The sequence below is a fragment of the Dunckerocampus dactyliophorus genome, chromosome 7 (assembly GCF_027744805.1).
Source record: "Dunckerocampus dactyliophorus isolate RoL2022-P2 chromosome 7, RoL_Ddac_1.1, whole genome shotgun sequence".
Taxonomy (NCBI): domain Eukaryota; kingdom Metazoa; phylum Chordata; class Actinopteri; order Syngnathiformes; family Syngnathidae; genus Dunckerocampus; species Dunckerocampus dactyliophorus.
This window is the reverse complement of record NC_072825.1, coordinates 3,115,038-3,127,500: the sequence shown is the minus strand read 5'-3', so window position 1 is coordinate 3,127,500 and position 12,463 is coordinate 3,115,038. Positions and strand designations below refer to the sequence as shown.

Genomic DNA, 12,463 nt, shown 5'->3' with positions numbered 1-12,463 from the left:
CACAACTCTTTTACTTGCTTTGGTTGCTTTCCTTTTATCACATGTGTGACTGGATAGATACAGTAGGTACTTTATTTATCTCCAAGAGAAATTCACCTTTGGAATCATTCAGATGATCTGCTCATTCTATCAGTGGAACAGGGCAGTGATAGTAATCTGCCACTGAAACTTCTCTTCTCTTGGGAGATGATGCTCCTCCCCTTATTTTGATACAGTGTATTCACACATTTGTCCAAAATCACCCAAAAACCTAAAATCCCAGTAGGACTTTCCTGCCAGTTTAGAACGTCCATTTCCAAAGGCCTGCATCATAGTGGAAGACGAGTTCATTTTCTGTAATAGAAACAAAAAAAAGCAATTTTGTCAAATTCCACGTATGTGATGATCATGCTATACCAGGGGTGGGCACACTGACTGGCAGGCCACATTGAGTTAACAAAATCGGCCAGGGAGTCAGACAATATATTTGATACCCGCGGTGTTTCAAGCTACACACGGAGATGCAACCTCCATCTTTATTCTTCTAATTAGGGATAAACTAACTCAGCAGTAAGATGCTTATATCTACAGTATAACAAAAGTTATCCGTTCACTTGTAGAAAAAAAGTGCATTGTTTGATGGCTTTGCTTGGCATCATGAACTCTGCTACAGAAATGAAAAACTACATGAAAAACGTGTGATTGATCGATTTCATGTTTTTCTGTCAGGACTGTGTGGAAATTACAACGGACAGCCGGGTGACGACATGCTGCTGCCTGATGGCACTCAGGCTAAACACGTTAGCGTGTTTGGCCACAGCTGGAAGGTGTGTACGTGGCTAATACTCTACTGCAGTTTTTAGTAATACACTAAATAAGTCAAATACAAATAGTTAGTAAATAGAGGTTTTGTACGGACTATACTCATACTCATACTTACTTTTTACTCCTCATGTCTCAGGCTCATTGAATGATTTTCTCTTTCATTTGTTGATTATGATTAGAATCAGAATAAAATGCAGTGATAGTGATTTTAGGCAAACAAATATAGACGCACTCCTGGTCAAAATCTTAAGGCCAGTTGAAAAATGGCTAGAATTTGCATTTGCACATTTGGATCTTAATGAGGTTTTAAGTAGAGCTACAATATGCAAAAAACAAGAAGGGGAGTGAGGCAAAAAATACTTTGAAAAAATCATTTATTGAAAACAACAATTAAACTGAAATAGGCTGTTTATCAGCTGATCAAAAGTTTAAGACCACAGGCTATAAAAGCCAAAATCTGCTCAAAATTTCATATATATATATATATATATATATATATATATATATGTAATAATACTATGAGGAAAAATAATGTCATTTTATTAGCATAGAGTTTAATATACTGTATTAAAGAAAATATGATATATTTTTTTAAGTCCTAGTATTTTGAGAAACAAACAACACAAGATAAAGTTGTCATTTTTGGAAAGTGAATTTATGGGAATAAAGTCATAATATTAAGAGAAGAAAATTTCGGAAGATTATTTAACAAGAAGGTTGAAATATGTGGAAATTTTAAAAAACACAGCAAAAATTGGGGCGGCTGAGAAAAGTTGATACTATTGATGGCCTTTTTCATCTACTGAACAACACAAAGCTACACACACTATAACTTGTTAGCATATCAACATGTGCTGCTTTCCAAAAGACCAAAGTGGCAAAGTTGCATCCTTTCATTTTTCACTCTCGCTGGAAGAACTGCTAAGTGCTGAGAATGTTCCCCGCTTTGCACGTGATGACTTTTATTTGTGTTATGTGAATTACTGCAGGCGGGAGGAGAGCCCGGCTGCACCAGCGACTGCCCGGGTGGTAAATGTCCCGAGTGTGATCCTGCACTACTCCTGCGTTACCAGCAGGGGCGCTACTGTGGCATCATTGCTGACAAATCTGGTCCTTTCAGGTAACGGACTCGTTCTTTAGCCCTGTGATGTTAGCGTTCTTGTGCTATGTGTGCTATTTATATGTTTGGAAACATTCCTTTTTGTCAATGCTTGGCCGAAAAGGGATTTTTTTGGCATTTTGAAGTAGTTTATGAACACATTGGCTGTAGAATCACCCAAAAAACTCCAGTCTGTCATTCAGTGCATTGTATTATTTTGTTTGTCCACCAGAGGGTGTCACGGCAAAGTGGACCACGCCGGCTCCCTGATGGACTGCGTGTTTGATTTGTGCATGTACCAAGGCCACGCCTCCGCCCTGTGCAACAGCCTATCAGCCTTCAGCACCTCTTGCCAGGAAGCGGGAGCCACCGTGGAGACGTGGAGAACAGAAGATTTTTGTCGTAAGACTCGCACTCACACATGTATTACATGTACCATCATTATCTTAAAAAATACATTCATATTTATATATTTATATTATATATTTATATTCATATTTAACAAAATAGATGCAAATAAAGTTTATAAATGAACATGTAAAGTATGTATTTCTATTATATTACTTTATATTAATTGTTTCAAATGAAAAACCTAAAAAAAAAATGTTTATAATTGTAAAAACATGAAAACATCGGTTAAAAAGCACCCACATGTCCAATAAAGAAAGCTTGATTGCGTGTCTCTCAGTCACACAGGCACAAAGGGTAGTCTCCACGATTACCGTAAGGGGAGGAGAGAAAAAAATCAAATCAAATAAAATACAGTTTACAATAACATTCCAGCAATAAAAAGAGGCACTTTTTCCCTAATGAAATACATTTGCAAGTTAAAATGGCATCAGAAACCCTATTTATAGCTACGGCTTTCACGTTCCATTTCAAACAATAATGGAAATTCAATCATTTTAACCATTAAAAAAATAATAATATATATAAAATATCAAAGATAATCAGCAAAAATTATATTTATTTATAGAGTTGATTTTATTGTATATATTAAGTAAAAAAGATATATATTTTGTTTTTATTTGTATAATACTATGTATGATTTTTTTCTAAAAATACAAGTACAAATTTATCAAAGATAATAAATAATAATTAATTACAGCATTAAATGAAATAATTAAGTACAAAATCAAATGTAATAAAAAATAAAAATAAACAAAAACCTAATATACATAAACTATTTCAACTAATAACTTGAATTCCTAAAAAGAAGAAAATCTGTATTGATATTATTGGAAACTTTACTAATTGAATAACGCATGCATGTTGGCCTTTGTACCGCTTCTCTGCCAGCGCCATCGTGTGGTGCGAACAGTCACTACGAGGTGTGCGCCCCGCCCTGCCCGCTCACCTGCAGCGGTCTGGCGCCCCCCGAGGGCTGCGACGACAGCGCCCCCTGCGTGGAGGGCTGTGTATGTGACGACGGCTTCATGCTGAGCCATGACGAGTGTGTCCCGCTTTCAGAGTGTGGCTGTCAGCACGAGGGACGATATTATCAACACTCACAGGTAGCCCACCTGGGACCCCCTTTCACGCTGCTCATCGGTGCGTAAGCTAGCTGCCCATCTTCCTCCTCCTCTCAGGTGTTCCATCCCGGAAGGTCATGTGACACTCGGTGTGTGTGTGGAGACAGCGGGCAAGTCGAATGCAGCCCCGACTTCCACTGTTCGCACGGCGAGGAGTGCGTGATGGTGGACGGGGTGGCCTCCTGTGCTCCCAAAAGCTTTGCTTCCTGCTCTGTCTACGGGCTCGCAACGGTCCGATCCTTTGATGGACAGGTGCGCCGCATGTTTCACTACATGCTAAGCTAACATAACATGTTAGCTTTGTGTTCAAGGTGAATTGGTGGCTTATGGGTCTGTCTTTCAGGCCTATCCTCTCCTGGGGAATTGCTCGTTCAAAATGTCAGAGGTGGAGGAGGGAGAAGGTCTGGCAGCTTATTCCGTGTTGCTTCAGCAGCAAACCAAAAAAGATGCTCACGTCTCTCGGAGTGTGGAGCTCCAAGTGTATGACATGGAGCTTACCCTGGAGGCTGGCACTGCATGGGAGATCAAGGTATGATTCAAGAGCATCGCTACCTTGCCAGGTGGTAGCCTGCTAACTGTTAGCCTGTTAGCAGTTTAGCCATTTTTGGCCTTTGAAATGGTATAAATCTAAATGGTATGACGTAAAAGTCACTATAGAACTGTTGTAGCACTTTTGGCACTTAGCAGTGTCTTTCTAGGTGGTAGCATGCTAGCTTTAGCGTTTTAGCCATTTTTGGCATTTGAAATGGTATAAACCTACATGGTATGATGTAAAATCAGTATAGAACTGTTTAACTTAGCATTTTAGCCATTTTTCACACTGCCTTTTCACACTTTTGCTCCTTAGTGCTATTTTTGGGTGGGAGCATGCTGTTAGCATTTTAGCCATTTTTTGCATTTGAAATGGTATAAACCAACATGGTGTGACCTAAAATTATTGTAAAATTGTTGTAGCACTTTTACTTAGCGCTACCTTTCTAGGTGGTAGCATGCTAGTTGTTAGTATTTTATTCACTGTCTAAAATCTCTATGGAACTGCCGTAGCACTTTTGGTGCTTAATATGTTTTTAGGGGGTAGTATGTTCACTGTAAGCATGTTATCCATTTTTGGCATTTGAAATGGATGGCATGATATAAGGTCAGTATAGACCTGCCGTAGCACTTAGCGCTCTCTTTGTAGGTGGTGGCAGGCCAACTGTTGGCATGTAATCATTTTATCAATTTTTGGCATTTGAAATGGTGTAAACCTACACGGCATGACGTAAAATCACTGTAGAACTACCATAGCACTTCCAGTACCTGTATGTTCAGTATGCTGTTAACATTTTAACATTTTATTGACATGGCATGATGTAAAATTACTATAGAACTGCAATAGCACATTCAGTACACAGCGCTATCTTCCCAGGTGGTAGCATGCTAACTGTTAGCATGTTAGCATTTTATTTGTAAGCAGCATACAATGTTCACATATTTGCCTTGCTTTGTGAGTCAGGTTGATGACATCAAAGTCTCCCTTCCCGCGTCACTGGCGGATGGACAAGTGCAAGCGTATCAGAATGGCATCAACATCGTCATCGAAACAGACTTCCATCTAAAGCTGATCTACGACGGAGTGGCAGGCATCATCTTACAAATCCCATCCACCTATCGCGGTTTGTCAAGCGGTCTCTGTGGAAACTACAATGACGTGCCATCAGATGACCCGCTCTCAGGGGGAGGGAAACCCGCAGACCTCTCAGCTTTGGTAGTGGAGAAGGATGGTGTCACCTGTGAGACAGGCTGTGGAGAAACATCCTGCCCTGACCCAGATGGACAAAAGACCACAGAAGCTGAAAAGGCTTGTGACATCATCAAAGATCCGCAGGGGCCTTTTGCGGGATGCCACGCCACCGTGTCCCCAACACCCAACTTTAATGCTTGTGTCAGGTCTGCTTTGCCTTTTGCTTCTGAGTCAAGCTTTCTCCTTACATCTTGCTGCTAGCATGTTTGCATGTTTTGAAAGAGCACGAACCTACATGGCATGATGTAAAATCACTATAGAACTGCCGTAGCGGTTTTGCTACTTATCTTTCTAGGTGATATAGCATGCTAACTTAGCATTTTAGGCATTACAGTAATCCCTGGTTTACACCCCTGTAGTCACCTTTACACTCCTATTACCCGATATAGTAGACATAGTAAGATACATATAAAGCAGAAATAAGACCTAATATAGCTTTTATAGCTAACACATGCTAGCATTGGGAGCCTTACTTGTTATTCTTTGCTTTACTTCCGGTGTCATCAATGTAATTTGTCTCATCAATGTAACATTACTGACACCTAGTGACCAATATAGAATACTATACACGTCATCACAGCGTCTTTGAAAGCGTCTTCTGAATGCGTTATAGTTTTAGTTTATTTTGTCATTTTTATGCTTGAAAATGCTTCATTTAGGCAAAAAAACCCTCTTCTCATAATAGGCCAACCAAGAGCATGATTTATTAATATAATTTTTAAAACAGACTAGAGTGAAACTGCAGAATTTAAATTGATGTGGCGATGGATGACTATCCTCATATTATCCACTCTAAACCAACTTTATAAAGAAGTTTAAAACAACCACAGTGGACCAAAGTAGCCATTTTCCATACTAAGACTAGCACTTTTACCAACTCCTCTCCTCTCTCGCACCTCTTCCTTCACTCAACCTGAGCCACCTTTTAGCAATTTGCCATACTGAGGCTATCACTTTTACCAACTTGGAAAGGCCGCTGAATCTCACCACGTCGATAAGAGCTTTGATCGCTTCACCTGCGGGTGTTCGACTGGTCAAAGCTGTCTCTTGACCCAGCAGTGAGGCTGAGAATGCCCCCCTTTGGAGTTTGTCCACTCGTTGCCTGGCTTGCAATACAACACCTGCTGTAGATTTTGTAGGCCACATCTCAACCGGCCTTTTCAGAAAATCGGGTCCATTTTTCCACACAAAGTTTTCTCTTAGATCGTCAGCGGTGCATCCTCTTGTGAGGATGTCGCTAATGTTGAGGTCTCCGGGGATCCACCACCAGTCTCCAACCAGTCCAGCTTTTTGCATCTCTCCTATCCAGCTGGCAAGGAAGGTCGGGTCTCTTTGAATAGCTCCTAGGACAGTTTGGATGCCGACAAGGTGGAGCCAGCAGTCAGTCTTCAGTCTGCTTTGTTTTCGGGCTGCAAAGACTGCTCCCCAGACTTCTGCCATTACAGCGTTCCCCTCCTGATCTAATGGGGTCAATTTGGCTTCTGACTCAACAAGCCGTACTTGAACCCCCTTGTCTGTGTCCCATCTTAAGTACATCACGGCCCCACAGGTTTTGTCGCTTCCATCTGAGAATGTGATTGAGGTCGGCTCTCCTTGCCAGTTGACTGGTGTCAAACTTCGGGGTAATTTAATTTTTGCTACATGAACATATTCTTCAAACAACCTAGAAGCTTCTTCTCTTTGACCATCAGGGAGCCATTTGCCCCATGTCTCATGCGTCGATTTCCCTCCCTCAGCTTCTTGAAATGCTTTCCTGACAAGGATTGCTCCCTTCTGTTTGATGGGAGTGACAAGACCGACAGCATCATGTAGTCCTGCGATTTGGCTCGAAAGTTCTCCTCTTGTCAAGGGGTTTGGTGTGTTGCACCGCACCTCTTCCTTTGCAAGATTGTCCCCGGTTCTCATTGTCTTTTTCTTCTTTGAAAAGTGGATGGCTGCCATTATGTACAGTTGGTCGTCTTCTACAAGATACCCAACACCCAGAGCCTTATCGTTATCTTTCAGCTGGTTAGGGAGGACGAAGGTTCCAAACGGCTTTGGGCTGTTGGTGTCCAGTTTCCTCCGACTTTGGCCTGATCGCACCCAAGGCTTGAGGAAGAATCTTCCGGCCTGCTGGATCTTCTCGACCCTTTGGATGATTTTGTTGCATTCTTCAAAACAATTGTGAGAGGTAAGGATGTCATTGACGTAGCTTTCCTCTCCCAGAACTCTGCGTCCTTGCTCCTTGTGTGAGAAAATGCTCAACTTTGCGGTCTTTCGTGTTGCTACTTGGGCGATGCAGCCGGCTAGTTTGTCTCCAATGTTAACCCTTGCGATGGCATACTCCCCGATGTCCTCATCTTGGTTGTCTCTCCAGAGGAATCTGTGCAGATGCAACTCTCGGTCCTCAAACCACACTGCGTTGTACATTTTCTTGATGTCATCCAAAGCTGCATATACGTCTGCCTTAAACCTTAATATAACGCCTCTGATTTGGTTAAGGACGTCTGGTCCCTTCAGAAAGATATCTTTCATACTTAGTCCTTCCAACTTTTGACTGCTGTTCCGTCCGAGTCGCACAGGACTTTCATTTCCTTTCAGAACATTGACTTGTGCTGCCAAGGTGTCATTTGGTTTGTCTGTCCTCACACTGTGCATTTCAAGATTAGCTAGCACATCAGAGAATGTATTCTTATTGTCGACAAGGCACTTACGTTCTTGAAGAACTGGTGGTGGCTTCAGTTCCTCTTTCCCTGTTTCCATCTCGTCAATCCAACATTTAAGCAGCTTCAGTTCCTCACTCAGGGATTTGTTGTGCTCCATTAGAATGTGTTTTGTTTCTTCAAGAACTTTTACACGTGCCTTCAGATTTTCATTCTCTGTCTCCATCTTCAAACTTGGGTTATGATTGAAAAGCTGATTCAGTTTGATCAGAGTGGATTGCTCAGAATTCATTTGTTCTTCAAAGTCTTTCTCCTGAGTGTCCAGCTCCAATTCATCCATAGGCTCCCCATCGAGCCCTCCCAAGAGACACTTGGTACAGCTTTTTGCTGCAAGTAACTCTTCCGTCTGCTCCAGCTGACCTTGAAGATCACGTATTGTTTGTCTCAGGCTGATATTGAAAGCACTAAGCTCCTCTGTGACTTCTTCTTGGTAATCTAGCTTCCTTCTTTGCTTTTCTATCGTGTCGTCTTTACTGCAGAGGAGAAACAGAACTCCCTCGCTGGAGAGTTCATGATCTTTCAAAGTTGTCTTTAGGTGTGCAATCTGTTGACTCTGTTGATTTTGGACAGATTTACTTTTTTCCAACTCCTCCCTAATCATCTCATTCTGCTTTTTCAGGAAGGTGTTATCTTCCTCAAGGTCCTGCAGTTTGTTGCCTAAATGAGTATTCTCTACCCATCCATTCTTAATCAGAGTTTCTGCTTCATCGATCCGCCTCGTTAGATCATCCTGATCTTGCAGCATAGATCTGACTGTCTGCAGCTCTGTTCTGAGATTATACATTTCTGTTAGGTTTTTGTCCCTCTGAGATTCCAGTTGATGTAAATCAGCTATTAGATTCTCTGCACTTTCATTGATGATGCTGACATTTTTTTTCAGGACTTTGACCACCGCGTGAAGGTTTTCATTTTGTTTCCCAATCGTCACGCTCTGATTTTGCAGATGGGCCAGTTCACGATTAAGGAACTCTGTTTCCTTTATCAGATTGTCCTCATTTTCTTGAAGATACTTGTAATGGTTGTCCCTTGCGCACTCCCTGTTGTTACAGAGAAACGCTTTATTGCAGCGCTCTTCGTCATCGTGGCATTTCAGACACAGTTCGCAGGTCCCTAGATCTGCTACTGCTGTTCTCTTTTCGTGCAGCCCAAGTCCGCTGAACTTCTTACAGAGGAAGATTCTGTCTTTTCTTTTCAGGAACGACAGCAATTTGCTGAACCGGTTGGAAGAAGAAACGCCGTTACTGGGATTTTCTACAAACATTAGCCATTGGTCCCGCAGGAAGGACGGTAATTTACTTTCCACTGACAGCACGGTGAGTCGATCTTCTGCTGCACCATAATCTTCTAATTCCTCTAAATCTGTTAGAGCTTTTTCGATCCTTTTGATAAGCTCAATGACTTGTCTTGGGTTGTTCCCTCGAACGGGAGGTAATTCCTGCAGCTCCCTCAAGATTTCAACGACAATGGATGACTTGTTTCCATACTTGTTGCCTAGGACTCTGAATATCTCTTGGCCAGAGCTGTAAGATGATAGTCTCAATTCTTTCCTTATCTTTTCGTCTATACTGTCAATCAGCTGAGCTTTCATGACTTCATCTGACTCATACGGATTTGCTTGTCTTTGCAGTGATTCCCATTCTGTCTTCCATCTATAATACTCTCTGTTGCACCCACTGAACGTGGGCAGATGACTTGCTTTAATCTGTACGGCCTGGGGTGGGGTTGGTGGAGATTGCACTTGTACTGATCTTTCTTCTGCTGCCGGCGCTCCCATCGTCTGTGGTGTGGAAAATTTAGTTATGTTATGCTCCAGTTTGCTTCCAATTCCTCGGACGGTTCTGGCCCTCGCTCGTAGTTCCTTCATCTCATCTTGGGGTAGCCACATTTCCCACGCGGGAACAGCCTGTGATGCTTCAGCAAGTTTTCTCTCAAGCGCATCCAGGTGAGTTCTAAAGTCATCTCGATTCATGTTAGCAGGGGATAGCTGTTGAACGATGTCGCAGCCCTCATCGGCCTTACTAATTACAGATATAAGACTGTCTTCCATATATCTTTCCAAGAGGTGTGCCTGGGCAAAAATCTCAGTTTCTGTGAACTTTGTGTTGATTTCTGCAATTTCTTGTTCTAAGTGCTCTGTGAGCACTATGATTTCCTTTCCATCAGCTGTCTCAACTTCGAGGAGTTCGGTCTTGTGATTATCTTTTGCTTCCTTTACTTTGCAATGGTCCCTATAGAGTCGAGCAAACTCCCCCCAGAACTCGCTTTCCGACATTTTGTCTGCTCGTTTGTGAATAAGGTTAACTCTCCTTGTGAAGGAGCCGTTAGCAGTGGCCCACTGCTTCTTGAGCCCCTTTAGTTCTGAAGGTGGATCCTCCATTTTACTGGATCTTAGATCGCCAGCAGTTTGGCTAGGAGCATTAAAATCTTTTCTCCAATCTCCTCTACCAACTTCCACATGGATGTTGCCATGGTTATCAACTGTCAAGTTCTTTTGGACTTAAGTCAGCCTGCACTTGAAAAGCCTGAGAAGATCGTCGAGGATGCTTCATCAACTCCAGTGCATTTTCTTGAGTTTTATTTCACACTTCAACTATTTACAGGAGCACAGCTTAGGTTGATCACCTATGAATCAAAGAGGAATAGCTTCAAATTACTAATCAAGACTAAACACTGTTGTAACTTAGGAACAATAATAGCTGTTACATACCAGTGGTCTCTCCGGTCTTGTCTTGTTACAATCATTTGAATAGTCTTTATAGTAATCTTTGGGTAGCACATTCTACTAACTTCACCAATTATTTACTTTGTACAACCACCTAGTATCATATAATGTGTGTCATAGTTATGTCACATAGGTATCAAACAAGTCAATTTGCCATCATAATTTGTATCAGGGGTTTGAAAGACATGTACTTTTAGCATCATACGCATCATAACAATTGTCGTACTCCATCATAACAATATATTCTGAAATAAGCCAAATATGAGAGACCACCAGTATGTCATGACACATGATTAGGACAGATCAGCAGGTACAATTGGTCAAATCCAAATTTGTTCAAGGCCTTCTTACCTCCAGGTGTGCACAAACTACACTTAAATCTAAATGTAAAAAGTAGTTACAGTAATGCTTTGGTTAACGTCATTAATCCGTTCCAGAAGGTCCGACTCAAACCAAAACAGACTCTAACCAAAGCAAATTTTCCCATAGAAAATAATGTAAATCCAATTCATCTGTTCCAAACACCCTGAAATGTTTAGACAAAACACATTTTATAGACAATAATTATAGTTTTACGTGCAGAAAATAATGACAAATGAATGGACAACTGAACATTTAACATCACTTCTACCTGGTTTTGTTGGGAAAAAAAACATCAATTACCAAAATAACAAAGTCAACACAGTATTCTGCTGCAACCACACATTTCAAAAATGTAAAAAGTATATCAAAGTAAATATCAACTTTCTAGAATCACTAAACATGTACCATGCTGTTTAATATAAAAAAACAACCACTGGTGGCAGTGATGTCGCAGAAGTGTGTCGGCGAGGTGGTGACGCGGTGATGTGTGCTACGTTTGGCTGTGGATGGTGTGAACATGCTACAGTAAGTTTGAATGCTTACGTGTTGTTGTTGGAAGCAGAAATGAGTGCTATGGATGTAAAATGAGACGGGCAGAAACACAGAGTGTCACCCTCAATGCACTGCCGGGTTGATAGACTGTTACATGGGAACCGGTGCAGCATGCATCACAGCCGATGACGGAGCTACACCAGTCACATTTACATACCTCTGAAAGGATGACAGCCTTCTCCTTAAGCCGTAAAATTCGTCCATGTGTTTGTTACGTCGTGTATTTCTCTACAACTGTGATATAAACAACCTAAAATTGCGCCCGCGGCCCACAATGCATTGCGCAATCACATGCAAGTATTGCAACATTTCGTCTTGACCGCATGATTCAAGATGGCGGCGTAAACAAACCGGGTCGTTATTTTGTACGCTAAACCAGCGGGCGAACGCAAGCCAAGGCAAAAGTTAGTTTGTTAACAGAGAAACGAGCTAACCAGGGCAGATGTTAACCAAGGTACCGCTGTATTAAAAAGTTATCGGTTATTGGTACCATATCGGTAAATGCTGTATAATAATCTCTGCTTATTTCAAGGGAGATGTCCACCGCTGGAAAAGACCAAGGCGTTCTCTGTGGTCACATCCAGAATTATGTCAGCGCCTGCCAACATGCTGGTGCCAAGATAAGCAAATGGAGGAGTGACGGCTTCTGTCGTAAGACTCATCTATTCCCTTACACTTCTTCTGTTCTTTATACCTTTTGCTTTGCCTCACTGTGAGCGACAACGACACCAAAAATGAACGATGGAAAAACATATGCAGCGGAGCCCCACAAATTTAAAAAGCTTTTTTTTCTCCCAAAGTAGGCCATTTTTTCTGTGGAAAACACATCTCATTCACCATAAGTAGGTAATCATTTATAAATACAGGTAGCACTGTCAGAAAGCCCACTGTGTTTACATGTTTATG

At 41.7% G+C, this 12,463-nt stretch overlaps 1 protein-coding gene across 1 annotated transcript in view; it reads left to right on the top strand.

The window, feature by feature from the left end:
- Window positions 1-12,463, top strand: part of LOC129185600 (IgGFc-binding protein-like) — a 44,029-nt gene that overhangs the window by 9,943 nt on the left and 21,623 nt on the right. Inside the window, exons 17-24 of the mRNA XM_054782870.1 lie at window positions 709-806; window positions 1,794-1,924; window positions 2,136-2,305; window positions 3,203-3,417; window positions 3,493-3,687; window positions 3,779-3,964; window positions 4,931-5,364; window positions 12,090-12,208. Coding sequence (XP_054638845.1) covers window positions 709-806; window positions 1,794-1,924; window positions 2,136-2,305; window positions 3,203-3,417; window positions 3,493-3,687; window positions 3,779-3,964; window positions 4,931-5,364; window positions 12,090-12,208 — 1,548 coding nt within the window. The remainder of the gene's footprint in view (window positions 1-708; window positions 807-1,793; window positions 1,925-2,135; window positions 2,306-3,202; window positions 3,418-3,492; window positions 3,688-3,778; window positions 3,965-4,930; window positions 5,365-12,089; window positions 12,209-12,463) is intronic.